Source organism: Melospiza melodia, chromosome Z (genome assembly GCF_035770615.1).
Source record: "Melospiza melodia melodia isolate bMelMel2 chromosome Z, bMelMel2.pri, whole genome shotgun sequence".
Taxonomy (NCBI): domain Eukaryota; kingdom Metazoa; phylum Chordata; class Aves; order Passeriformes; family Passerellidae; genus Melospiza; species Melospiza melodia.
This window is the reverse complement of record NC_086226.1, coordinates 12,078,423-12,103,795: the sequence shown is the minus strand read 5'-3', so window position 1 is coordinate 12,103,795 and position 25,373 is coordinate 12,078,423. Positions and strand designations below refer to the sequence as shown.

The following is a 25,373-nucleotide window of genomic DNA, read 5'->3' as shown; positions in this document are numbered from 1 at the left end:
TAGATTGGGCTATAGAAAATGAGTTTTATTTTGTCTTTATGCATGAAGCACCAATCTTCATACATTGCACAGTGTAATCACGTAAAAGCTTATGACCTACTTATAAAGACCAGGATAAACTGCAGCACATAAGGTAAATGCAAATTTAGGTACTTGTATTTAGATTTTCTGGAATATCCACCAAAGTCTAAGACACTTCCCTCATTCTCACAGGAATTCAGAAAGGAAAAAAAGCATCTTTTCAAGAAAATAAATGACAATTCTTAGCCTCAGAACTCCAGAGAGTCATGACACAGTCACAGTTCTGTCTGATTAACCGCACGGGACATTTTTTCATATATCATCATTATGATCCGCTCATATCACAATACTTACACTACTGAGGAAGCCCCTGTGTCCTTCTCTTACTTTTGTGTGAAGTTAAAAGTTTAAAGCAGTAGATCAGTAGATAAAATAATATTAAATTTTATGACTCTCAAGGACAAACACTAAGGGACTCCCTTATCAATTATATTCTCCATATGTAGGAAAATGGTGGGGATTTTGCTGAGTTTAAAATGTGTAGGATTAAAAATAAGAAAGGCAGAACATATATCACTAAGAAAATGCTTCTAACAATCTGATTTTTCTTTCAAATTAAAAAAACCAGCAGAGAAGTGACTTGTTTCATAGCTTAATTTGATAAAAATATCAGCTAGATCTAGAGTTTAAACATGTTACTTGCAGTCCTCTAGTCTTCTGTTTGCTTGAAGCCCTGAAATTTCTGACTGTTCAGAAATTCACCTTTTAGTTCACTGCACAACCTGAGCAACTTGATCTGAGTGAGCTTCGCACTAAGCAGGGAATTGAAACAGATGACCTCCAGATGTCCTCTTCAACCTAAATTATTCTGTGACTACAGACAACTCAGAAGGGAACTCTACCATGCATTTAGAACACATAAATATTCCTGGCAGGAGCATATACATCTTAATATCTAGAATTCTATGAACCACAAGAAATCTGCTCAACAGCTAATAAGAACAGAACTAAGTCCAAAATCAAAACAAAGACATACAAATGTCACCAGCATCTCCAATTTTAGGAGCTACTCGAAGACAGAAAAATCTGAGACTGACAGAGACTGGAAAATCTGCAGAAGCTCCAGCTCCAAATTATGTCCACTGTCCTAAATGTTGTAAAGACATGACTTGTCTCCACTTTCTAACTGCGTGCATGAACAGCAAGAAGTACTCACAGACATACATAGTAATCAAATTTTAACTTGCCGCTGAGAGCACTCCTACAGAGATCAATCAAGTAGCAGGAAAATTCTCTAATAATTTTTTTGTTTGTTTTTTCACAGCTAGAACTCATGGATGCTTCCTCAATTATTCAGCTATTCTTTAAGTGAGTAGAAATGTCCAGTTCTACCTTTCTTTTTACCTAGGGCATTAGCAAAACTTTTAATTCTTACTTTCTTAGAATCACAGACCAGAATCACATAATATCTCAGAACAGATGAGACTCATCAGGATCACTGTACCTTGCAGATCTACACAAAACTAAACTACCTGCCTAAGAGTCTCATTTAAATGCTCCTTGAACACTGCCAGGCTTGATGGTGGGAACAATTCCCTGGGGAATCTCTTACAGAGACCAACCACGCGCTCAGTGAAGAACCTATTCCTAATCACCAGGCTGAACTTCCCCTGATGTAGATTCATTCCATTTCTTCATGTCCTGCCACTGGTGAACTGAGAGATGAAATCAGCACTTTCCATCTGCTGTCCTCCAAGAGGAAGGTAAACATTCCTCTATCCCAGGTTGAACAAGCTCAGCAATTTCAGCAGTTCCTCCTAAGTCTTGCCCTTAAGACCTTTCTCCATTTCTTCTAATACACTGTAACAATTCCATGTCTTTATCTCCTTATCCTGTGGCACTGAAAACTGTCTCCAGGACTCAAGGCAAGGCCCCACCAGTGCAGAACAATAATTTAGCATATTTTGGTCCCAAATTTCCTCTGCATTGTTGGAACTTTCCCATTTGATTTAAATTCTTAATTCTTAAGATTATCTACCTGAAGCTGTGCGTATCCTTTAAAAAGGAAGTTATGCCATAAAAATGTCAGTTGAAAAAGCCCTCAAATGTAAGCTCTTACCACCAACTGCGTTGCAGCAGCTAACATTTGAATCAAGAAAAACTTCAGAAAAAATATTAATGTAAACGCACATAGTTTATAAAGACAAAAATAGCTTTACTAACCCTTTTGTAAACATACAGCTTTCAGCAAGGGCCAGTACAGTCATTATTCAAACTCTTCTTAACCAGGCCTGCTCATTTGCTGCACTCTCTTAATCAGCTCTGCACTGCGTATGTATCTAAAAACAGATAAATTAGTCTAGAAGAAGCCATCCTCATGGATCTGTAATGGACTTCACACCTTTAGACATAGCAAGACAAAAAGCAAACTACTATGCCAGTGCAGTGCAAATTACTACACACCTGTGAGATAACCACACTTTTTTGATGGAGGTACTCTTACAAACAAGTCTCCAGATAAAATTTTTCCAAAAACTTAAAATTATGACTTATCAGGAGATTTTAATAAGTGATAGAACTTTAACCCACAATGATCCTTCTTCCTGCAGAATACCATTGTTCTGCACCAAAGGATGTGAATTCTGCTGTTTCAGAGACAGAAGGAAGAAAAAAAACTCACCAGAACTTAATTGATACACATAATTCCTAAGCCTCACTGTTTCAAACAGCTGAATTGCTATAGCTGACATAATAAGTAAGACATCAACTTTGAGAGGATAAATAAAGTGGATATAAAAATCGCCCTAAGTAATTTGATCTTCACAAATGCCAATTCTGATTTATTTTTACCTCATGCAACTCTTGAGAACGAGTTTTTAGACAATCTGCATGGCATTTCAATATCAGTATTTAAACAGTAGAAGATTCTATAAAATACTGGTTAAACAAGATTTGCGTGGAAGTAAAAAATAATTTATTTATATGGGTGAACAGTGAGATAAAGACTTAAAACCTCTAACTGACAAAATACTTAAAAATCACTTTAGTAAAATTACTTTATTTTGGGACCAGGTACCAGACTATTAGTTCCTTACTCTTGGTGTTCACTTGTGTGCATGCACACAAACATCAATTTTCTCTTAAACTGTAAGCTTTTGTTAATTCATGTACCTCTAGCTTTTCCCTTGTCTGAATTTTATGAATGTTGCACTAGCCACATACATTTGATATTTAGTCCTAAGTAGTATTATCTGTAACAGTCTGGGAGTGTGTCAATTAAGTTAATTTCTAATTCACAAATAGTCATTACAAGAAATAAGCTTGTTAGGCTCACTACTTTAAAGTCTAGCTACATTATGGCACCAAAAGTACATGGAATACATTTAAGTTATATTCCATAAAATGACACGTTTCAAAAAAAAAAAAAAAGGTTGACTTCCAAATCCTTAACACCTTAAGAAACTGCGCAGTATTTTCTATTTTTCTAACACCTTACACTCTTGAAACTGGTAGACTTCATGAGTACCTCAGCTTTCACTTGAAGTATTATGCAAGTTCCAACTAGAGGCTCGGAAACAAGAAAAGCAAGTAACCAACTTGTTAAATATTGTATTTATTTGCATTTTGAATAAATAGATGTTAGTATATATCTACTTGAAGATCTACTTGGCATTGTCCAATAAGTTACTATCTGTTTGTTTCATTGCTAAATCATTCATTTGGATTTAACCTGATGAGGAGGCTCTCCAAATCAAGCCACTGTCTTTCTAACAAAGCAGATAAGGAATGTTCACAATATTCACCCCATCAATCCTGTCGTAACAGTGCTAGCCTTCAGAAGAAGTTTTAAACAAAAAAAAAAGGAGCTTGCAAGCTGAATAGCTAATTTAAAATTACATTGATTTTTCCTCAAAACATCCAAATCTGTGAAACTAAATTATAATGCTATAATTTTTCATGTACAGTGCCTAACAGTCTATTAATGTCATCTAGATTCTTCTAGATGGGTGTTTGGCTCAATATAGAGCCATTCTAGAGTCACTAGAGAGTGACTCTAGAATGGCTCTATATTGAGCCAAACATGTGACACATGTGAGTAACATATGAGACATGTTACTCAATGGCCAACATTCATGTAAAACAGAAGAGACATCCTTCATTTACTTGAAAAAGTTTTTAGAGCAACCAAATCATGGCTATGGACTCTGGTCCTCTGAGGTTGTCTCATTGTGTGAAAGAACTGGAAATATATATTCCATTTAAATGGCAATTTTGATTTAGTGGTCCAATAAGAAAACTATATTATGTATTTTTCACAGGCACAACACTCAGTTTTCTTGAAAGACTAACAAAAACTTTCAAAGGAAAAGCAGTTCATGCTGTGAGTAAACAGATGCTGGAATGACACACCACTTATAGACAAGTAAACTAAAAAATTATTCAAAAATATTCAGAATTTTATAGTTTGAGTGAACCAAAGTAGGTTTTTTTCTATAAGAGTTTTAAAGCTAAACTTTATCTCAAACCAAATCTTCTTTAAGTTAAATTATTTGCTAGATTTTTTTAATAAACATGCTGATAGTATAATTAATTTTTAAAGCCTAAGTATGTACCACCAAAAAAGGGAAGGCATCTTTTTTCATCTCTGAGACTTTTCAGTACCTGCTATTCTGCTATCCATTTAATTCACTGTGAATTACACAACAGAAGAAAGCTACACATGAGTATAAGTAAATTATTTATTTTGAAAGGAGGAATGTATATGGTCTAGTAAGTTTATGATGACAAAAGAAGATCTGCATCTTATCTCACCAAAAGTTCATCCTCAGGAGACTGAAATGTTTTCCAGCATGTTCTAAATCATACAGACACAAGTGAATGTGGATCTTAATTGTAGAGATTAGCTGACCAGAAGTTTCCACTACCATTAATGAGCTAAACTGAAGAGTATCAGAATATGTTTTCTGTCCTAGCAAACTGGAGATTTCACAAATCACATGGCTGGAAAGATTTCAAGGAGAAGAAACATTTACAAAACCAAACGAATCCCTCCCAAGAGAAATGCATTTAATATAAAACTTTATTAGAAAGTATCTGAATGACAATATTAGCTTTAAAAAGTGACATTATTGCCACAAAACAACTGCAAAATTATCTTTTGGGGAATGATTTGGAGATAGAAAGAGGGGGGGGATGAGCTAAAAAGTCAATGAGGAATTGGTTGATAAAACTGTGAAAGGAGACTGATTTTGGAGAAAAAACACCCGCTCAACTGAATGTGCTATGTTAACAACAATGGGATACATATCCTACCTGCAGCTCCACATGGACAGTTCTGCCATGCTCAGAAGGACTATATATGGACTTCTTCCTACCCTCAAAAACCTTTAATGGACACTAACAGCTCAATATCAAGCTTTTATCTATAAAAAGGCTAAGTCATATGAACAGCTTAATTACAGTTTTTAACACTGAGAATCCCCAGCATATTCCAATCTCAGATTGATTACATGGTGCTTTTGTGTTCACTGGTTTGTCTGATAATTGAAAGAGAAACTTCATCCACAATTTCTGCGCGCAAGCTACAACTTGTAAAGAATTTACTGCATTTCTTCCTTAATAATCATTCCACATAATCAGTCTTAATAATCAGTCACATAATTCATCTGTTTATAAAGAAACACTCTCATTCTCCTAGACATATCTCACTAGCTTTCAATTACTGGGTCGACCTACATCTTCAACAATTTAAAGACTTTTCAAATGTAGGACATTTTATCTCTGTTTCAATTATTTTTTGCTATTGCAAAGTCTCTTAATATCCTATTCAATAAACTGAAATGTATTCAACTTCCTGAATACTCTTGAATTAGCTGAATTTGAATTTCCTTTTCAATGTTTTCTTTTTAGACTGCTGTCATTGTAACTAGGCACAGAACTCAATCGGTATTGCTGAAATATAACATTAACATCATCTCCTTTACCAATGCCATTAGGAGAAGTTCATTCTCTGTGTATGAATGCATTTTTACAGGATGTGTATCTGCTTTTCTGCAGCCTCATACTAAAAGCTTATACATAATTAACCCTACATAACTTTATTCTATGTGCATGATTTCCCATGCTATTGTTTTCTAACACTAACCAGCTCACTTATCAATCTGCTCTCAGTCAGTGGCTAATACTCAGTGTTCAGATTTTACTAGAAGTATTCACACTTTGATAAAATCTGCATTAATTAATTTATAGATAAAGAAGTTTTGAGGAAATAGTTCAGTCTTACGAAATTGCATTAGAAACATGTTGTTTTGATTACATCAGATTATCAGTTTTAAGATCTCTTCCTATTAGCTAGCCCAGTTGATAGATGAGAAATGTCTCACATGTATTTATAAGATTAATCCTTTAAAAGGCAGAAACAAAACTTATTGGAATTAAGAGAAAAAATTTCAAAATATTTTGGAATGTAATTTACTGCTTATAAGTTACTAATGGATACTATACAAAAAGTTATAAAAGGTTTTATTAAATAAACAAGAGAAACTTCTTTCACAAAAACCCATACATAATTTCCATGGTATTCAATCTCACTTGCGAAATGGGATTTATTGGCTTTAAACAGAATTTTCTGAACTGTTTTTCAGTTTTTTCAGGCTTCATCATCTTCCAGTGAAACCATGCACCTCTGAAACCAGTATGAGCAGAGAAATGTAACTACAGGCTGTTCCAATTCATTCCATGAAAAATGAAAACCACCCAATATACATCTCTAAACAAGCAACTTAGCAGTGGGATTTTAACTAAAACATATATTTATATAACATGAGGACTCTGATAAGAGAAACAACTTAAAATTACATTACTCAAACAATGAAATTACCTGCAATTCTAAACGTCAAAAATCACAAAGCAAATATTTTTACAGAGTTTTGATCTATAGGATATTAAGTATCATTAGTCATTACTGTGTAGCTCTAATACAGAACCAGATTTAAACATTAATCATTGCAATTTAATTTTATTTTCTTAGATATAATGCATATTTTATCTTTGTAAAGAAATGTGCCAAAATAAATCCTTGTCTACTCTACTTCACTTCCTTACTATCAAACAAAAACATTTTAGTTTAGTTTACTAAGTCTATTGTACTTCCCATTATTGCTAGAATAATCAAAGAATTCTGGTCATTTGAATAAGATGCATATCTCATGAGAAAATAGTCCTTTAAACTGAGTTAGTTATAGTTTAAAATTATCACTGAATACGTGAGAAGAAAGGTTCCATCTTTATAAAATAAAAGATGTAATACATTTTTAATGGGAGAAGACAGGAGAGGAAATTGCCAGTGAAAGATACTTGTGGAAAAAAATCACCACAATGGAAGTATTTGCCCAACAACCTGTATATGACCCTAAACCATGGGAAATTTCTTATCAATTTCACAAATAGCAAATTCCCGTCTTATTCCCTATCTGATATTAAGTTGAGCTGATAGAAATACTAAAACTTCCAGTTTCCTATAATTTCTATTCTTCCAGAAGTTACCCCACAGACCAGCTAACAGAATTGCACAAAAGTTTTCTCTTTTCTCAATCAAGGTGAGCCAGGACCAGAGAAGATGCAAGAGAAAAGCTTTTCCAGTCTGACTGAAAGGGGTAAGGAAACAAGTTTTCAGGGAAGCTTATCCATATGACCCAAGTATAGCACAATACGGGTGAGAAGTGAACTACCATGTGTTCTGGGATAAAAGAAGCAGATATACACACCAAAACTTCTGCCTTCCCATCTGAGATAAGAACATTGCAATTGCCTAGCAAAAGCCTCTGAAAAGACTGTCCCTTCTTGCTCTACTCACTGCACAGTTCTAAAATGAGCAAACTCTTCAGGAAGTACTGAGCTACTGTGAACACTTAAATTCTGCGCTTGCTAGATAAATCAATCAATTTTTTAAATGTGTACTTGCTTATGATGCACAAAAATCCTTTCAAGTTTCTTGCTGTAGTAAAAAACTTTACCTTGGTAAAACTAAAAATAAATCAATTGACAGAACTGCATTCCTCTATGTTCTATATTAATTCTAAAAATCTTCCTAAACTGTACTATTGTACTAGGAATAAAAGTATCTCATAAAATCTTGAAGAAACATTTTCAAACTTAATGATTTCCCTTTCAATATGGAATATGGCACAGTAAGTGAATGTATATGTGTATACACACCTACAAACATATGCGCTTGAAACAACTTGGCAAGAGTTATTTCTTTTTCTAAGATGAAAGTCCAAGTTATACTACACCGCTGGCAAATTCAATAATCTCGCCATAACGTTATTTGCATTCCCTTTTTAAGTAGTATGATGCAACTACATATAATTCAGGGTGATCTTTTTGGTGAGTAGATACTGTGGACCCCAAAACAGGTCCTACTCTCTATAACATGCAGGTTGTTCTAAGAAATAAATCTAGAAAGTGGAAGCAAAGCCTAAGACAGCAATTAAACATTTTTAAATGATCCCCCAAGTGAAGGTAAAACATCAGTAATTATTTTCAAGCATGCTTTTTCCAATTAGCCTTTAAATCCGTGAAGACAGAAGCAGTGTTGAAGCTTAGGTTGCAACAAAGGTTTGTACAAATATCTTGGTAGTAGCCCTGGCATTGCTATCTTACTGTTCTCAGCAGTTTTCAAAGCTGCAGATGGATCAGTGTTAACTGTGTTTATTACATATAAAATGTTTCAAACACTGAAGGTGTTAGGACTACTAATACTTTTTCAAAACTTGCTTCAATGTTGTACTTTGGGACTTTTAAACAAAACAAGGACAGTCTATGTAACAAGCTTTATCACTGTATTTCTTCAAACTATGTTTTCATATGCACTGTATTCCTGATATGTAAAAGCATTAAAGAAAAGTAAAAGTATAGCTTAAGTTCTCGAGTTGTCAACAATGCTGTTCCAAGCTTTAGCAGAGTTCAACAAACTCCAGGGTTGTATTTAGTTTCAGCTTAGGCTGAGCTGCTGTCAACCTGGAGTAAGGAGACAGTATGTAACCTGAATCTTAAGAGTCTATAAATCTAAGGAGAAATGCCATATAATCCTATCTTCACAGCCAGTGGAGCTGTCCTTCACAGTGCACAGCCAAACAGGCTGGAGATACCAGATCTTGCGCACTCCTGAGAACATACTAAGTATGCAATCTAAAACAGGTGACTTGGCTCTTAAGCTTATGGGGCACAGACTTCAATTAAAGAAAAACAGAATCATCTGGGCTGAAGCTCAAGACAAGCCGAACAACATCATGGGAATAAGTGATCGTTCCATGGGCAATGAAACTAACTGCTGGCCATTTTCAGCAGTGCTATTCCAGACCTGCTCAAATCTCTTTTCTGTCAAATTACCAGGCTCAATGTAGTTCTGAGCCTAATAAAAAGCTAGAAAACAGTTGTCATGACAGAGAAGTCATTCACTGATAGCTCTCACCTAAAGAGACTGATACAAGGCAGCTAATAGGAGAAGATGAGACAGCAGGCATTCTAGATGCAAACTTAGTTAACAGGATGGAAATAGTTAACATATGAAGACTGAAAGGTAAGCTGAGATAAAAGTTGTCACGAAACAGCAGTGTTCACTAAGACACAGCAAATTTCAGAAGTCCCTAGTAGTGTCTAGGACATAACAGCCATCCTAAAGAAAAATCATCTGAACAGACATGGTTGCAAACAGCAGATACATGCTATGCAACCTACTCATCCTTCATTAACTGTATTTTGCTGCTCGAAATTACAAAAAAAAGGCACAGATAATATTTACTAAGCAACAATATATGGTTAAAACAAAAGTTAAAAACCATATTCCATACAGCACACTAACTTCATATTTGAAACATGCATTTGACAAAAGACTAATAATTCAATTGTGCCTTAAATACAAAATTCTATTTCTGAAGATCTGAAGCTACTTCACTGAAATAATTAGAGATAGATCTGCACTGAAGTTGTCCCTAAATAACTTATCACAGAGGTCAATTTGTGATGGCAGTAAATACTCTCTAGGATACCTTTTAGAAAGTAGGCACACTAACTTAACTTACTAGAGGATGAGAGAGGAAAGACTTGTGAGAGGAATGCTCTACAGTAAACCAGCTGTTAATCAACCATAACCCAAGCTGCAATGACAGATCATAAAGTTCACGACTGCTAAATTTCAAGTTTGGCTGCGATTCTGCTTCTAAAAGGAAAAAAATACACGAGAGTAAGGACATAGAACACCTGTTGCTGGAACATTTAACATCACTGACCTCTCTTGCTTATTCTTACAGCACTACCTATCACATTTGAGATAAGAAAACATCCAAATAACAAAAACAACATTATCCATTTCCTCTTCCTTCTTTGTTATTACATAGACATCAACTGATATTTTGGAATAATATAAACAAAGAGTTAGTTATGTCTTAAAACACAGGGTATTTTTAGAGGTCACTCCACTCAGGTGTATTTCCAGAGAATAAAAACTTTTTAAAGACTCCCTAAATTCCAAACCCTTTTTTCCCTTTTAGGCAATGAATAAATGTTGGAATTTCTGTTGCTATCACCCTTAATGCTGTTCTGAACATTTATCCAACATACTGCTGCTAAAATGAAAGATCCTTGCCTTAAGACGAAAGATCCTTATCTTCCAAATAAGCCAAATAATGTGGCAAAGGATCTACAAGAAATACAAAGACAGTGTTGATCACACACTGTATCTGAACCTTATCTGGAATGGCAAGGAGTACATGCAATGGAAAGGGACTGATCTTTCAGGAATAGTTGTGGCATATTTAAATTTCTAGGCAATATATAGCCATAAATGAAAAAAGAGAGCTTGTGCAAGAAAATGGCTCAAGTTAATATCAATACTGATGAAAGCTTTGTGTATATACTTATAAAGCAGTGAAAGGTTGATTATAAATTAATTAATTGATTAGTCTCAAATTCATTAAAACTGAAATTATCTGTAATGCAAAATTGAGATTTACTGCAGTTCCATGGGGAAGATAATTGCTTTTCTATGTTTGTCTTTTCTTTTAACATAATTTTCTAATCACACGAAACATTGGGAAGCTGAAGCACTGAGAATATCAAAATTCCCACATATGAGAATCTATGCACAACATTTATTCTCGTTTAAAAAATGCACTCAAATAAACACCTACTTTAGTTAAATCTCTAGGCTAGTGTTATTCATTCATATACTTACAGTTAATCACCAGATTACTGACAGAACTGACAACTTTCTTACTTCCTTCTGCAATTAAAAGCCAACAAATGCTTAATAACCTGCAAAACCCCCCAAAAATTATTATTCATCTGCAATCTCAGAGTAATTACACTATTTGTTTAAAATAAGACCAAAAAGAAAACCAAACCTGGCCATAACATGAAAAAAAAAAAAGAGTATTGTATTACATGTTTCCACAAGCCATCACCTGGAATATTTTCAAGGAAAATAAAATGAAGTGAGCTTGCTGAGATGTGTACATATCCACTAACAACTGCATAAGTGGGCAGGAACTTGTATAAGTTAAGAGGAATTTTCAGACTTATTCCATAACTGCTGTGTCTAGGCTGTGACTCATTTCAGGGTTCAAGCTGACCAGCTTCTGTTCTCTCACAGAGGAGTCTGATGGAACTGTGTCATTTTCTTGCGTAGTTTTTCCTGCGTTTAACATTGTGCCCTTGAACAGTGATACAAAACTCACTGAGGCTCCCTGCTGGTAACCCATGTATCTACAGTCTAAAGTAATAAATTTACAAAAAGCCTATTAACTGCACATTAGAATTTTTTATCATCAAAACCTACTTGCATTTTTAAAATGCACAGCATATTTGAATGCCATCCATAAGTCACCTAGGTATAAGAAACAGATCACCTCTCAAAGTATTTCATTTACAATGGCAATTTTAAGAGCTTTCATTTGCATTACTTTTTAGTTCAGACTACTACTACACTCTTAGTCATGTGAAATGAAAAGAGACTGTCACATACATATAAAGACTATCCCTAAGTGAGTATTTGAGCTATAGCAAGTTAACATCAAAAGAAATATGGATTTAAAATATTTGAAAAGCATTTACTTAAAACATATTTAAAATGTGTCACTTTCATTTGACACAAGACCACTTGCAAATTTTGCTTTTTAACTTCTGTATGCATTATGAAAACTTCTGTTTCAACATACCACCCAGAAAATGCCATTTTCTTTCCTTACTTTATTTTTAAACAGTATGCAGGTGGCAACAATTCAACTAAAGACAGACAGTGTAAATGCTACAGGAATCAGATAAAATACAGTCTACAACTTGCAAATACTCATTCATTTGGTTTATGAATGACTGTTTTCTCTAGAGGAGGTATAAATGCTATCTAGAACCATACAATACAGAATTAGTGTTTAACAATATATTAACATCCCTCATGTGCTCTCCTCTGTCGTCCTTCAGCCTCAAACCCTGCCATTCAGTGTGCCCCAAGGAGCATGACACACGTGCTTCAACCATTATTTTTAGCATCTTCCAAACTCCTGGAGTATTACTGAAAACCCTTAAATCTTTTCTTGCAAACATCTTCAAAAAAAAATTATGGTTTTGGCAACCAGGTTTGGAGTACACAGAACCTCTCCACATAGAAATACTCATCATGTAAGTAGAGAAGTCTCTGTTTAAGAGACAGCTATCACTGTGCTTTACTGTTCTGTGTGATGTCCACCACTGATTAAAACCAGCAAAAGAGAAGATCTTCAGCTTTCCTTCACAGCTGTTAAGAGCATCCCTGGTATCATCTTCCCACATCCATACAGCATGACCCTCTAAAGGATCCCTTTTTGGTGCTTAGCGTCAGGTGTATACTCCCCCACACATGCCAGTCATGGCAGTTCCTCTTCTCAATGTGTGGATTAAATCACAAGTCATAGATACACACATAGTATCAACATGCCCTCTTAAAAGTTTCAGAGCAGTCACTGTACTTAAGGTAATTTACTCTTACACCAATGTCTAGTAAAAATCTTAGAACAAAACTAATAGTAATCTATGGCAGAATTTCCAGAGCTTGTAATAATTTTATAAAAGATTAGCGGTGCACTCAGAATAAAAGACAAAAAGTAGATGTTTGCACCTTTTCCTCTGATATGCAATACTCTAAAGCTTTTAATTTCTCCTCTTATGGGTATAGATGGTCTTCTTAAATTATGTGAGAGTGTAATATGTCAAGTTCTATTAACATCGAAGCACATTAATGTATCATGTCAAGAATGTCAAAACTGGGTACAGGCAGGTCTCCTGCCTTGTAAAAAGTGTTGGGGTTTTTTGTTTGCTTGGTTTGGTTTGGTTTTGTTTTGTTTTTTGATTTTGGTTTTTTAGTCTGTTTTTTTTAAACTATAAACATTCGTACCAAAAATCTCTATGCACCAGAGCCATGTAAAGCTAGACTGGGCTTTGTCTCACCACTTGCTTGAGAGAAGACCTCAACAAAGAGTTAACTTATTTACGCGAACACCACACAACTCCAGATATAAAACCATTGCAAAAGTACTGTACCTTGAGAATCCACACACTACATTATCAACAGTAATGCTGCATGAAATTACATCTTAATTATTTACTGTCACTGAATAACATAAAGATATAAGAAACATCTGGCTACATCTGATCATAGGTTCATTTAGCACTGTATTCAGTCTGGTCATTACAGTTAATTCCCTTCATTTCACCTTACTATCCACAACTGTTATATAAAAGGTATTATAATGCCTATTGCATTTCCTATCAGTTTATAAGTGCTTCTAAACATGTATTTTCTCATCCTTTTTTAAACTTGCCTCCATGTTTTCCTGTCACAACACATTACAGAATAAATCTGAGCAGCACCCAATTTTTCTTTTCTTTTATTAGTTCTAAACTTTACTATATCTACTGTCTAGAATTATCTCTTAGGTTTCAAAGAGGTTTTCAAAAACAGCAGTTCCACATTCAGCTCACCTATCATCTTGGACATTTCACAAACTTTGATCACATACTCCCCTACTTAGACCTCTCTTCCCTAGAATAAAGACTGCCAGTCTTTTGGTCTGACCTGAGAAGCCCACAGTCTTCAAAATTCAAGTTTTCTTATAATTATATTGCTTTCTTTGCATGCAACACAAACCAAGTTTTATGCCGGTTTTCAACAGTTTCAACAGTTTCATCTTTCAGCCAGCATTTAACCAAGGGCAAATCTATTGGCTTGAACAAAAAAGCCAGTTTACAAATTGATGAAATACTGTTCTTTAACACCTAACGGTCAAGTATAAATACTGGAATAAATGTAAAAAAATTAGACTGACAGATAGATACAGTTATAACATTTAATGACATCCACAACTCATTCTATGCAAAATGTCACATAAACAGTATTAAATGAAAAAAATCTGGTTTCTAGAATGCTTGGTACAAATTGCATTTACTTAAAATTCAGAAAACCTGTTTCCTTTAGGCAAAACCCATAAAAGTTTAAATTATATCTTGCTGACACAGACCATTTCCTTCTTTAAACTCTGTGCCTTGACACGTAAGTACTCTAATGTTACTCTCCTACACAAAATATTCTCTGAGAATACCATATTAAAGCAATCTTACAGAAGTTATTTTTCCTCATTCAAAAATTACCACCAAAAAGAAGTCAGAAACTCACATGATACTGGTTTAAATAGCTGGTATAATTCCAGCAACTGCTGTCAATTAGAATCATTAAAGTTGGAAAAGATGCTGAAGATCATTGAATTCAACCATTAACCTAAAACTGCCAGATTCCCCACAAATACATATACCTAATCACTTCCAGGAATGGCAATTTCACCCCTTCCCCTGGGCAGCCTGTTCCAATGCCTGAACATCCTTTCAGAGAAGAATTTTTTTCTAATTTCCGATCTAAACCTACCTTGGTGCAACTTGAGGCCCATTTCCTCTTGCCCTGTCTGTGGTTACCTGGAAGAAGAGATAGACCAACACCTGGCCACACCCTCCTTTCAGGGAGCTGTGGAGAGTGCTACGGTCCCCTCTCCCCAGTCTCTTCTTCTCCACACTTAACCCCAGTTCTCTCAGCTGCTCCTCATCAAACTTGTGCTCCAAATTTAATAATGGAACCTATATTTTCAAAGGTGTGCTACTCACTAACTCAACTCACCTTCACACAACATCGTTAATGAAAATAACATTACGGCTTTTATTTATCTCTTTGAATTAATTATGTTTTTGAAACGAACTAGATAGTGCCACGATCAGATGACCTTCCCTACTCAGCCTTTTTAGCTCTGTAGGCTTGCTGTGGGTCAGCAGTGCCCGGGCAGCCCCAAGGACAAAGCCCATCCCAGGGCACCCAGCAGGGCACAGCCAGAGCCCATCCCAGAGCAGCGAGCAGGGCACAGCCAGAGCCCATCCCAGAGCTCCCAGCAGGGCACAGCCAGAGCCCATCCCAGAGCTCCCAGCAGGGCACAGCCAGAGCCCATCCCAGAGCTCCCAGCAGGGCACAGCCAGAGCCCATCCCAGGGCACCCAGCAGGGCACAGCCAGAGCCCATCCCAGAGCTCCCAGCAGGGCACAGCCAGAGCCCATCCCAGAGCTCCCAGCAGGGCACAGCCAGAGCCCATCCCAGGGCTCCCAGCAGGGCACAGCCAGAGCCCATCCCAGAGCTCCCAGCAGGGCACAGCCAGAGCCCATCCCAGAGCAGCGAGCAGGGCACAGCCAGAGCCCATCCCAGAGCTCCCAGCAGGGCACAGCCAGAGCCCATCCCAGAGCTCCCAGCAGGGCACAGCCAGAGCCCATCCCAGAGCTCCCAGCAGGGCACAGCCAGAGCCCATCCCAGGGCACCCAGCAGGGCACAGCCAGAGCCCATCCCAGAGCAGCGAGCAGGGCACAGCCAGAGCCCATCCCAGAGCTCCCAGCAGGGCACAGCCAGAGCCCATCCCAGAGCTCCCAGCAGGGCACAGCCAGAGCCCATCCCAGAGCAGCGAGCAGGGCACAGCCAGAGCCCATCCCAGAGCTCTGAGCAGGGCACAGCCAGAGCCCATCCCAGAGCACTGAGCAGGGCACAGCCAGAGCCCATCCCAGGGCACCCAGCAGGGCACAGCCAGAGCCCATCCCAGAGCTCCCAGCAGGGCACAGCCAGAGCCCATCCCAGGGCACCCAGCAGGGCACAGCCAGAGCCCATCCCAGAGCTCTGAGCAGGGCACAGCCAGAGCCCATCCCAGAGCTCTGAGCAGGGCACAGCCAGAGCCCATCCCAGAGCAGCGAGCAGGGCACAGCCAGAGCCCATCCCAGAGCACTGAGCAGGGCACAGCCAGAGCCCATCCCAGAGCACTGAGCAGGGCACAGCCAGAGCCCATCCCAGAGCTCTGAGCAGGGCACAGCCAGAGCCCATCCCAGGGCACCCAGCAGGGCACAGCCAGAGCCCATCCCAGAGCTCCCAGCAGGGCACAGCCAGAGCCCATCCCAGAGCTCTGAGCAGGGCACAGCCAGAGCCCATCCCAGGGCACCCAGCAGGGCACAGCCAGAGCCCATCCCAGAGCTCCCAGCAGGGCACAGCCAGAGCCCATCCCAGAGCTCCCAGCAGGGCACAGCCAGAGCCCATCCCAGGGCACCCAGCAGGGCACAGCCAGAGCCCATCCCAGAGCAGCGAGCAGGGCACAGCCAGAGCCCATCCCAGAGCTCCCAGCAGGGCACAGCCAGAGCCCATCCCAGAGCTCCCAGCAGGGCACAGCCAGAGCCCATCCCAGAGCTCTGAGCAGGGCACAGCCAGAGCCCATCCCAGAGCACTGAGCAGGGCACAGCCAGAGCCCATCCCAGGGCACCCAGCAGGGCACAGCCAGAGCCCATCCCAGAGCTCCCAGCAGGGCACAGCCAGAGCCCATCCCAGGGCACCCAGCAGGGCACAGCCAGAGCCCATCCCAGAGCTCTGAGCAGGGCACAGCCAGAGCCCATCCCAGAGCTCTGAGCAGGGCACAGCCAGAGCCCATCCCAGAGCAGCGAGCAGGGCACAGCCAGAGCCCATCCCAGAGCTCCCAGCAGGGCACAGCCAGAGCCCATCCCAGAGCACTGAGCAGGGCACAGCCAGAGCCCATCCCAGAGCACTGAGCAGGGCACAGCCAGAGCCCATCCCAGAGCTCTGAGCAGGGCACAGCCAGAGCCCATCCCAGGGCACCCAGCAGGGCACAGCCAGAGCCCATCCCAGAGCTCCCAGCAGGGCACAGCCAGAGCCCATCCCAGAGCTCTGAGCAGGGCACAGCCAGAGCCCATCCCAGAGCTCCCAGCAGGGCACAGCCAGAGCCCATCCCAGAGCTCCCAGCAGGGCACAGCCAGAGCCCATCCCAGAGCTCCCAGCAGGGCACAGCCAGAGCCCATCCCAGAGCTCCGAGCAGGGCACAGCCAGAGCCCATCCCAGGGCACCCAGCAGGGCACAGCCAGAGCCCATCCCAGAGCTCTGAGCAGGGCACAGCCAGAGCCCATCCCAGAGCTCCCAGCAGGGCACAGCCAGAGCCCATCCCAGGGCTCCCAGCAGGGCACAGCCAGAGCCCATCCCAGAGCTCCCAGCAGGGCACAGCCAGAGCCCATCCCAGAGCTCCCAGCAGGGCACAGCCAGAGCCCATCCCAGAGCTCCCAGCAGGGCACAGCCAGAGCCCATCCCAGAGCTCCCAGCAGGGCACAGCCAGAGCCCAGGGAGGGGATGGGCCTCACCTGGGGCCTGCTGGGCCCTGCAGGTGGAGAAGGATGGGAAGGTTCTTCCGTGCATCCTGAGGAGGGAATCAGAGCTGGAACCTCCTGTGAGGAGCAGCTGAAGTCTTTGGGCTTGTCCACTTTGGAGAAAAGGAGGTTGAGGTGTGCCCTCAGTGCTCTCTGCAGCTTCCTGAGGAGGGGAAGGGCACGGGGAGGTGCTGAGCTCTTCTCCCTGGCATCCAGGGGCAGGATGCATGGGAATGGCTCAGAGCTGTGCCAGGTAAAGTTCAGACAGGACACTAGGAGGCATTTCTTTGCTGATAAGGTGGTTCCAGACCAACACAGGCTTCCTGGAGAGACGGTTGATGGGTGATTTTCCTTAACAACAGGCTTTAACTTCTGGACAGCCCTGAACCAGTCACACAGTTGGATGATCATTCTAGGTCCCTTCCAACTGGAACTATTCTTTTCAATTCTCATTCACAGCTCCAATCTTAAGATGAATTACTGATTAAACTCAAGAGATTTTAGTTTCTGTTACTAAATTCTGTTATTAAATTTCACAGACAGGACAGCATGTTCAAGCCCTGTGGGGCAAATTAAGCAATACAAATTGTTTACTTTCACAGGACATATCCAAATCCTTGAAATACCTGTCACTAGCATGAAGCACAATGCAATCAGTTTAAAATACTTTTGTTGCAATTTCAGCCATGTAGCGTCTGTGAAAATGCAATTATGCAGCCATTTATAGTAGTGTTTATCTGGCTTTCTCTTACTTGTCCAGACCATTTTAATTCACAGCAATTCAAGTATCAGGAATGTACTGAGTGCATTTTTGGTATATTAGTTAGGGGATTTGATTAGATGGGAAAAATTAGACAATCTTCATCATTTATAGTATCTTAATTTGTTTTTCATGATGTACAAACTACTCAATCTAAGAAACCCTACTAAAGTCTAACTGCATTCAAAATATCAACAAACTGTCTAAAGTACTGACTCTAGCATTTAATAATAATTCCTATTATGGAAGTAGTACCTTCTGCCTAAAATCTGGAACAATATACAGTTTGTTCAAGTGTATTTTTAAAACTTAATTTTTCCATAAAGCACAATGCAGTATTCAGGCTTTTCTCCTTCTGACACAGTCTTATCAGAAACTGTGAATTTTCTCCTTAAAATAATATTTTCATGTACCCATGTAAGTCAGTCCCTTTTAGGGAAAAAAAATGTTATTTAAAGAAATTGATAATTGAAGTCTTCTTTTTACAGTTGACTACTCTACAGATACTGTAGTGGGGAAAATCAATCCTTACTGCCAGTCTACAGTAAAGGAGATTGCATATTTAAAACATCAGTAAATATCATTCATGAACCAGCTACTGACAGCTCCAGTAACTTAATTAATGCAGATGTCACGTGACATTTTGCCATTTGATTCTAATCATGGGACATTTTGCCATTTGCCATTTGATTCTAACCACAAAGATCAAGACTGAAGCCACAAAATAATTTCTAACAGTCTCTTTGACACTTGTCAAACAACATCCATCAATATTCAGTTACACCAAAAGTGAAACTTGTAACTACAAATTGAAATCCTCAATCTTCCAAGTGAATTCAGTTACATTGAGTTTCTCCATAGGAATTATTCTACTCCAAAGGAATACCAGATAAAGTAAAATTTTGTCCAAGAACTTTTGTAAAAACCAATTAACCAACAAATTTCATGAAATATTATTAAAAATTATTTTAAGTTACAGAACTAAAATAAGTCAAACAAAATACATTTATCATCTAGAGGCAAAACAAATATAGTATTTCCTTCCAGATCTCACTATATTAAGTAGTTACTAAAGATTAAAAAGAATTATATTTAAAGTAAATTAAAGCACGGCAAAGCACAAGAGCTCAACAAGCCTCCCAAAAAACAGTGTGAAAGATAGACCTCAATACTTACCCATCATTAGAACACGTCAAAAATTCTTCCTTTATCTTTGGATGCCAACAGCCTGAATTGAGCATTGCTGTGTGACCCTAAAGAAATAAACACAGAAGTCTTAAAGGGACTTGCAAGCTGTCTTACAAGGTTTTACAACTATTACTCCACATCCTCCAAGTGGAGTCACATGAAAGCTGAGGCATAAATTTGGACCTTTCTAACTGACATCAGGATGATTTAACAGATTGTATGTACTCTATCCATTTCCTCCTTGCTTGTTTTCATCTCTGAATTAGAAAAACCCTTACACTCTTATGCTATTATTTTTTTTCCTTTCAGAAACAAGCACAGAATCACACTTCTTTTTCTCTTGGGAGAATTGTAATGCAGAGTAAGGATGAAACAACAGGCATCACTACAGTGACACACAAACTTTTTCAAGAGACAGAAGAATAACAGAACAACGCCAGTGTCAATCTACACTAGCCAAAGACCCTGTTGGAGAAAACTGAGGAAAGAGAATTTTAGAATCCAGAGGGGTATAATCTCAGATGAGTTTTTCATAAAATACTGAAGCTGCAAATTGACTAGTCAGTTGTTTTGCTTTAAGACAAAAAAAGAAGGTGAGTGTTTCATGCAAAGTAAGCAATTGCCATTATGATGACTATGAATATAACTACATTACTGGATATATATTGTCCAGTTGGCTTTATTTCTTTGAGGTACAGGCACATACTCACTCTCTACATTCAAAGAGAAATTTGGAAACTACTCTTGCAATGCTGCAATAACTTCAGTTTGGTTTAGGCACAAATAAGGAGAGAAATACTAAAGTTAATGAGGCAATATAACAAGTATTTTAGCATTTTGACTGTTGGACTACAGTATACTGGAATTCTAGACATTTACAAGAGAAAGAAAATCTAAATTATTTTTAAGCAAACTAGAACTAAAGCAGATGTTATTTGATGGTTTTATATAGGTATCACCAGCCAAAAGAAACAGTCATCTGACAAGAACAGCTTTAGGCAAAACAGCATTAAGCCTAGTATATTTGGCAATATATTTTACAAGAAATAAGTAAATCAATTTTATCATCAGCCTGAGCTTTAGATTTTATCATTACTTTTTAGGCTTAAGCTATTTTAAAAACTGACCTGAATTTAAATAATCTAAGTAAATAGAAGCATTGTATCGAAGTTTGTGAAAATACAAGGGCAAAGTGGTCCAAACACAACCAACTGTGGTTGAAGCCCTTCAGAACTATGAATCAACCCTTCTTCATTTGCATTTTTAACTACCATTAAAAACAGACACATTTTTGCTTATTAGTCTTACACTCACAGCATGCAAGTAAACAACCACCAGCCCCTGACTTTACCTTTGTGTTTGTCATATCCACAATGTACTGGTCTCCCTTTATGCACTCCATCACCGGGAAGCCATCTCTGTCAAGAACTTTTGCCTGAGAGTTACCAGAGACAACGAGAATGACATCTCCTGTGCTGCTATACTGCAAAGACTTGATTTGGTGACTACAAAGAAAGAAGAAAGAAAGAAGAAAAAAAAAAAAGGAGAAATAAACCATTTCAGTTAACATTCCTGTAAACTTACACTAAAACAAAAGTGTCAATGGTGAGAAACCATATTGCAGAAACAGATCTATATATAACCCTATATCAGAGAGGCAGGAGGCAGAAAGTCTTTTACTAATGGAACAGTTAATAGTTTTTTATTCCACTGTTGTGTGTGTCGTGTTTCTTTTAACCACACATAGCTTATCAAACACATGGAATGTCATTTCTGGCAAACATATTTCTTTAAGAATGCTATTATAACTCCAATGGAAAAATAGTATGTGTCAGATTTAACTACCTAGAGATGAAAATTCTTTTTCATCTTCCCAAAAGTAGAATGTGGAATTACAGTAATCTGTAAATTACTGTAACGGGATGTTGTAGTCATACATAAAACTTCATTGTACCTCACATACCAGGATATTAGTCATAGGTCAGCATTCTTGCATCTTTTTTTGTGGTCGGGGCTTTAATTTCATCAAACTTTAAGATAAAGTTAAATAATACCATCAGCCCTGGAAACATGACAATAGATAACCATCTGTCTAGTTTACTATGTCTTAGGTGACTGTTCATTTGTTTTAACAGTGTTCTCACATACATGTTCCATTGATTGAGAAAACCTGTGGCAGAAACCATGAAATAATAATACCAAGATGACAAAGATGAACTGAAAGTGCAAAGCTGACTGATGAATGAAAAGCCTAATTCCAGCTTCAGCATATTCTCCCAGCATCTTGAATTATGAAAAAATTTCATGGCTCTTGCTCTATCTGAAGAAGATATCCCTTTGATTCCCTATACTTCATTATAAGGATAGCCAAGAATGCTAAGCAATCTATCCACTTCACACCTGTCAGAGTTTATATCCCAGCACATTAATAGAATGTGCAAAGTAACATTACTTTATATTAATACTTCTTTATTTTACAAAGTAACATTACTTTACATTAATACACCTTTGCCTCTAGATTAATCTCAAGTACAAGACTGGAACACATTTGCCAGCTAGATTTGGATTCTCATGGCATCCAAAGTATTCTCAAAGAAATCTTCTTATTGCTTTAGAACATTACTATGTGCATTCAAATCCTAGCACCTTTCAGGAAACTTTAACACTATTTAACACTATCTTTTAAGATTATTTCCCATTAATGAAGTGAACACTCAGATGACCAAAAAAACCAAGTGTGGAACTTCTAGCTTAATATTTCAGCATTTCAGTTCTTATACAGTAGTGACTTCACATAATTTTCTCAGCACTAACTATTATCTATTAAATCTGTCCTCAAACCATGAGTTACTACATGAAACACTTAAAATATTGTAATACTTACTTTAAAAGTTCTTCATTGATTATAGTAATGTAAACTAAGCTTAAGCTTCTTATTCAAAAAATGTTTGGCAAAACTGATTACATTACAATTCAAAAGCTAAAAATTGCTTCAAGCACCCTATTATGTAATACCAACTGGCAGCCAAATTGGACTGAGTATTATAAGCTGACTTTTAAGAGAAAGGAGACATTCAAATCTGTGAATTTCCAAAACAGATCACAGTCAATGTCTGAATAAACATTCTGATCCTCAAGAGAAAAAAATGGATACTTTTTTAGAAAAGAAGATGGTGAACTACATTAAGCTCAGAGGAAGCACTGAAAGAAATTACAGGAAACCCACAAGAAATAATATCTGAAGGCTAGAATATTCTCTGCAGACAGCTGATAAACCTAGACTACAGAATGCATCAGATTCAGTTTTTGTAGAACAAACACCTTAGGAATTAAATTTTTTTTCTCAGTTGTACTTCCAAGCTCTCTTGTCCAATCATATGATTCACACAAAATATTCCTAAGCCCCACCTGAGTACTGTATACAGAATGCAGTACTCATTAAGTTATGTGTCTCATACTCTAATGCTGAAACTGGCAAAAGAAAACAGCCAACATCTCCAAAGCACTATTCTGCACTTATCACTGTTGAAATGTAAAATTAAAAAGTAAACATTTCAAAACTAGTCTAAAACATATTTCACTTGATGCATGAAAAGGATCTGACCACTACGTAATAACAAACAGCTCAGAAGTAAAATCTGATTTCTGAAAGAATCCACAATACATAAATGGTCACAGAGTCTTCCGAAAAAATAAAACCAACCTGTTTTCAGACACCAAAATGCTAAAAGTCAAACTACAGGCATTAATGCTATTAACACTGCAGTGTTCATAACTCAAACAATGTCATTTCATTTCTTCTTAGTATTTCTTTATCAGCATGTCTGAACAAAGTTTTCATTTGTCTTAAAATTTCTCCCAGTAAGGAAAGCAACTGATTTTACAGCAACTAGCACAATGAAACATAACAAATAATTTATCAAATCAGACATGTGAAAATATTAGCTTTAGGGAAAAGATTTCCATGACTTTTACCTAATGAAACAAAAACCTAAACCCATACGTTCTTGACTGTGCAATGTGACTTCTAAAACCATGTGGAAAAATTGCTTCTATAAGTTGAGTATTTGCAAAGTCACAGAAGTTACCACTTTTCTGATGTTTACTGGAATGTGACCAAAAGTGAGGCTCTACAAAGGCAGTTCTTTAGGAAAACATTTTTGGCTCTTATTAATGTTATAGCAAAAGTCTTGGGAAACTTATAAAAACAGTTCTTTTTAATAGCATTAATATGAATAATTTTGGTTTAAAACTGCCCAATGTGCACAGCACTTTGTACCAGGACCTGCAGAACAGAGCTATATACATGGGTAGAATCATGACACACAAATATTTTCTACACACATAAAAGCTTTGTCTTACACTTCCTTTTGGCTTTAACACTAAGGTATGGCTTGAAAGTACTAGATTTTTGTCAGGCTGGAGTTTTTTTTCAGTTTACATCACAAATCCTAGGAGAAATTAAGAGAGTAACCTGATATTATGCTACAAAATGGAGCCTTGACAATACAGAATTGATCTCAGGTTCCTTCATTTTTAAAATGAAATTAAATTTATGGCTCCAGATCTGGATTTCTGCTAACACCTAATGTTTCCATACCAGAACTCCTCAGAATTCTTTGAAATTCAAGTCTGCGAATGCTAATAGCCCTTCAATAATAAACTTCACAGTGAAAAAGTAATATAAGAACATATATACACCTGGACACAACTTATATAATATTCCTCATAGTGTTCACCACCTTGTCTCAATGTAAGCATGAAAGAACTTGAAGCTGAATCTTTTTACCAGACAGAGATATAGTTCCAGTTTTATGTTTAGAAACAGACAGAGAAGTTGTATTTGAATAATAAGTTTTTTGAGCCCCCAAAATTATTTCATGGGACTTGCACCATAAATGTAATTTCCAAACTTCACACCAGTCAAGTCTATTTTTAATATTACTTCATGTTTATGTTTTAATTACTTTATTTATACATCAATGTACTCAAATCACAAGGATTTCACAAAGAACATTTATATAAAAATCCTTGCAACACACTAAATTAACAGTGTAGAGAATAACAAGAATTTTAAGTTTATATTTTATGGTTAGTTTTTTCCTAAAAGGAGCTTACCAATTTATCTGCAAGCTATGTCTGAAATAGAGCATTAACATATATTCTACTTGTGATTTTTCTACAATATTTATGTTTTACACCATTAATAGTAACTAGTACTAAATTTGAAGGCACTCTTCTGCTAAACTTGAAAATGCTTCATTAAAATAATTTCCCATGGTGGGAGTAAAAACAGACAGCTCTTTCTGCTCAGTGATACCAGAGGAAGGATAATACCAATTATATCCTGCTAACTAATCATGTAAATGAAACTCATGCCAGAAATGTCTGAACATGTCACTTTACATGTGAAAACATTTACTTTTTTAAAATTTTATTTATTTATTTATACATTCATTCTTAAGTGGCGTGTTTACTTAGTTATGTTTTCAAAGTAAACGTATCATTTGTCAGCTTACTATAAGAAGTCAAGGTCTGTCTAAGAGATTGGACTTGCATAATGCATTAAAGCACACTTTTTATTTTTCTGATTTTTCACACTTCAGACCAACAGCAGAATCCCTTTCTATTTTGCTCCTGTTAAGGACAACAGT

The 25,373-nt window shown here is 37.8% G+C and overlaps 1 protein-coding gene across 1 annotated transcript in view; it reads right to left on the bottom strand.

Annotated features, from left to right (window-relative positions):
• Positions 1-25,373, bottom strand: part of WDR70 (WD repeat domain 70) — a 124,772-nt gene that overhangs the window by 63,770 nt on the left and 35,629 nt on the right. The window contains exons 8-9 of the mRNA XM_063179659.1: positions 21,071-21,224; positions 19,708-19,784 (exon numbers count right to left, since the gene is read on the bottom strand). Coding sequence (XP_063035729.1) covers positions 19,708-19,784; positions 21,071-21,224 — 231 coding nt within the window. The remainder of the gene's footprint in view (positions 1-19,707; positions 19,785-21,070; positions 21,225-25,373) is intronic.